Below are 1,587 nucleotides of genomic sequence, written 5' to 3'. Positions count from 1 at the left end.
TTTGTTGTCAAACATCACTCAGTGACTATAACTTGCCACATCCTAAAGCCACATCTTGACTGTGTCTACAGCTATGATATTGTGTAGCTGGACAAGATTCACAATAGGCAAGACAAGTTGAACTGCTACTACAAATGACATTGTCCAACCAAATAGGTTGAGAGCTAGACCCAGCACTATAATGAAGAAGAAATATGCTAATTTAAATAATAGCTAAAATACTAACAATGAGCTTCCAGAATGATATGAATAGTAATCACTGTATCCTAACTGACGGCAGGCAACTCTAGCATCAGTTGCATCAAAGCTATCATCACATACTGTACCCCACTGTCCATTACAATATACTTCCAGTCTACCATAACTTGAATAAGCACCTCCTTGTAGACGAATCTGTCCAGAATAAGGATTATTCCAGATTCTAGTAGTATCTGTATGTTAATAAAAAGTTGATGAAATATTATTGTTACCTGATGGACTATTATACTTACAGCATGATACATATGCATCATAACTGTTACTGACACAATAGGATTTAATAACTGTTGAAAGGTTGCACTGCTCAAGTGTCAAATAGCTACTACTAAAACAGTTCACATCATCAACAATTGTAGCAGCAGTATCAGTCCCATAGCTACAAAAAAATGATTATCAATCAAAATATTTTGCAGACACATGAGTCCTTTTGAGACAACATTGTTTGCATAATTATAAGTGAAAAAGAAGTAAGTTTTAATTCACTAGTTGATCATTGTTTGTGAGAAGGGAGTACAGGCATATGTGATTTAAAAACTATGACAATAATAATAATAATAATAATAATAATAATAATAATAATAATAATAATAATAATAATAATAATAATAAAAACTGCTATATACTCTTAGCATAAGGTTAGGGTGTGAATGCCAATAGATAAAGTGCATATAAACATGCACATAAATACATGTATTGATGTACTGTAATTTAATTAAGGCCACATTACCTTGATGTGCTACCAGCTCTACCATAACTTGATGCTCCATTATACCCCAACTGGTTACAAATGACACTAGCTTCAGTGCTACCAAATGAAATATCATCGCAAATGTTGCCCCATCTGTTACTGGAGAAACTTGAACCGTAATAGATCTCAACTATTCCAGCTGTATAGGATGATGAGAAAACTCCATTTCTAACAAGTCGAACAGTTCCACGATCTACAATTATAAAAAAGTGTTACCGCAATTATCAAGTTGGGTAAAAATTGTAAAACTAACACTATAACAGGCAAGAGTAAATAATAGGGTGGCTAATATCGATTTTGATTTCATTCTGGACATATTATCACAGTGCTCAATCACATGCAAACAGTTCCAATGTGAAATTTACTGATCAAAAACATTTGACTTGCCCCTGCAAGGTTCCCCTAGATACATTTAGCTATTATACTTACATTGGCCCTGAACAGCACATATCAAAGCCACAAAGAGAGCAAAGATACTAAGCAACTTCATAATCAGCTTGCAATTGCTAGACCACCAACAGCAGCTATATTTAAAGCAGAAAAACTAAAAGATAATAATACTTTAACTATATATTTATAAT

The 1,587-nt window shown here is 33.3% G+C and overlaps 1 protein-coding gene across 1 annotated transcript; it reads right to left on the bottom strand.

Moving 5' to 3' along the window:
• Positions 1-23: 23 nt before the first annotated feature.
• On the bottom strand, positions 24-1,527 carry LOC105316125 (neurotrypsin-like). Its single transcript, XM_011410934.2, has 5 exons — positions 1,436-1,527; positions 986-1,199; positions 492-634; positions 227-431; positions 24-176 (listed from the first exon to the last, which is right to left on the bottom strand). The coding sequence occupies exons 1-5, from the start codon at positions 1,494-1,496 to the stop codon at positions 26-28; spliced, it is 774 nt and encodes a 257-aa protein (XP_011409236.2). The 5' UTR covers positions 1,497-1,527; the 3' UTR covers positions 24-25.
• Positions 1,528-1,587: the final 60 nt, after the last annotated feature.

Source organism: Amphimedon queenslandica, unplaced genomic scaffold, assembly GCF_000090795.2.
Source record: "Amphimedon queenslandica unplaced genomic scaffold, v1.1 AMPQUscaffold_4853_Cont23170, whole genome shotgun sequence".
Taxonomy (NCBI): domain Eukaryota; kingdom Metazoa; phylum Porifera; class Demospongiae; order Haplosclerida; family Niphatidae; genus Amphimedon; species Amphimedon queenslandica.
This window is presented reverse-complemented; position numbering and strand designations above follow the sequence as displayed.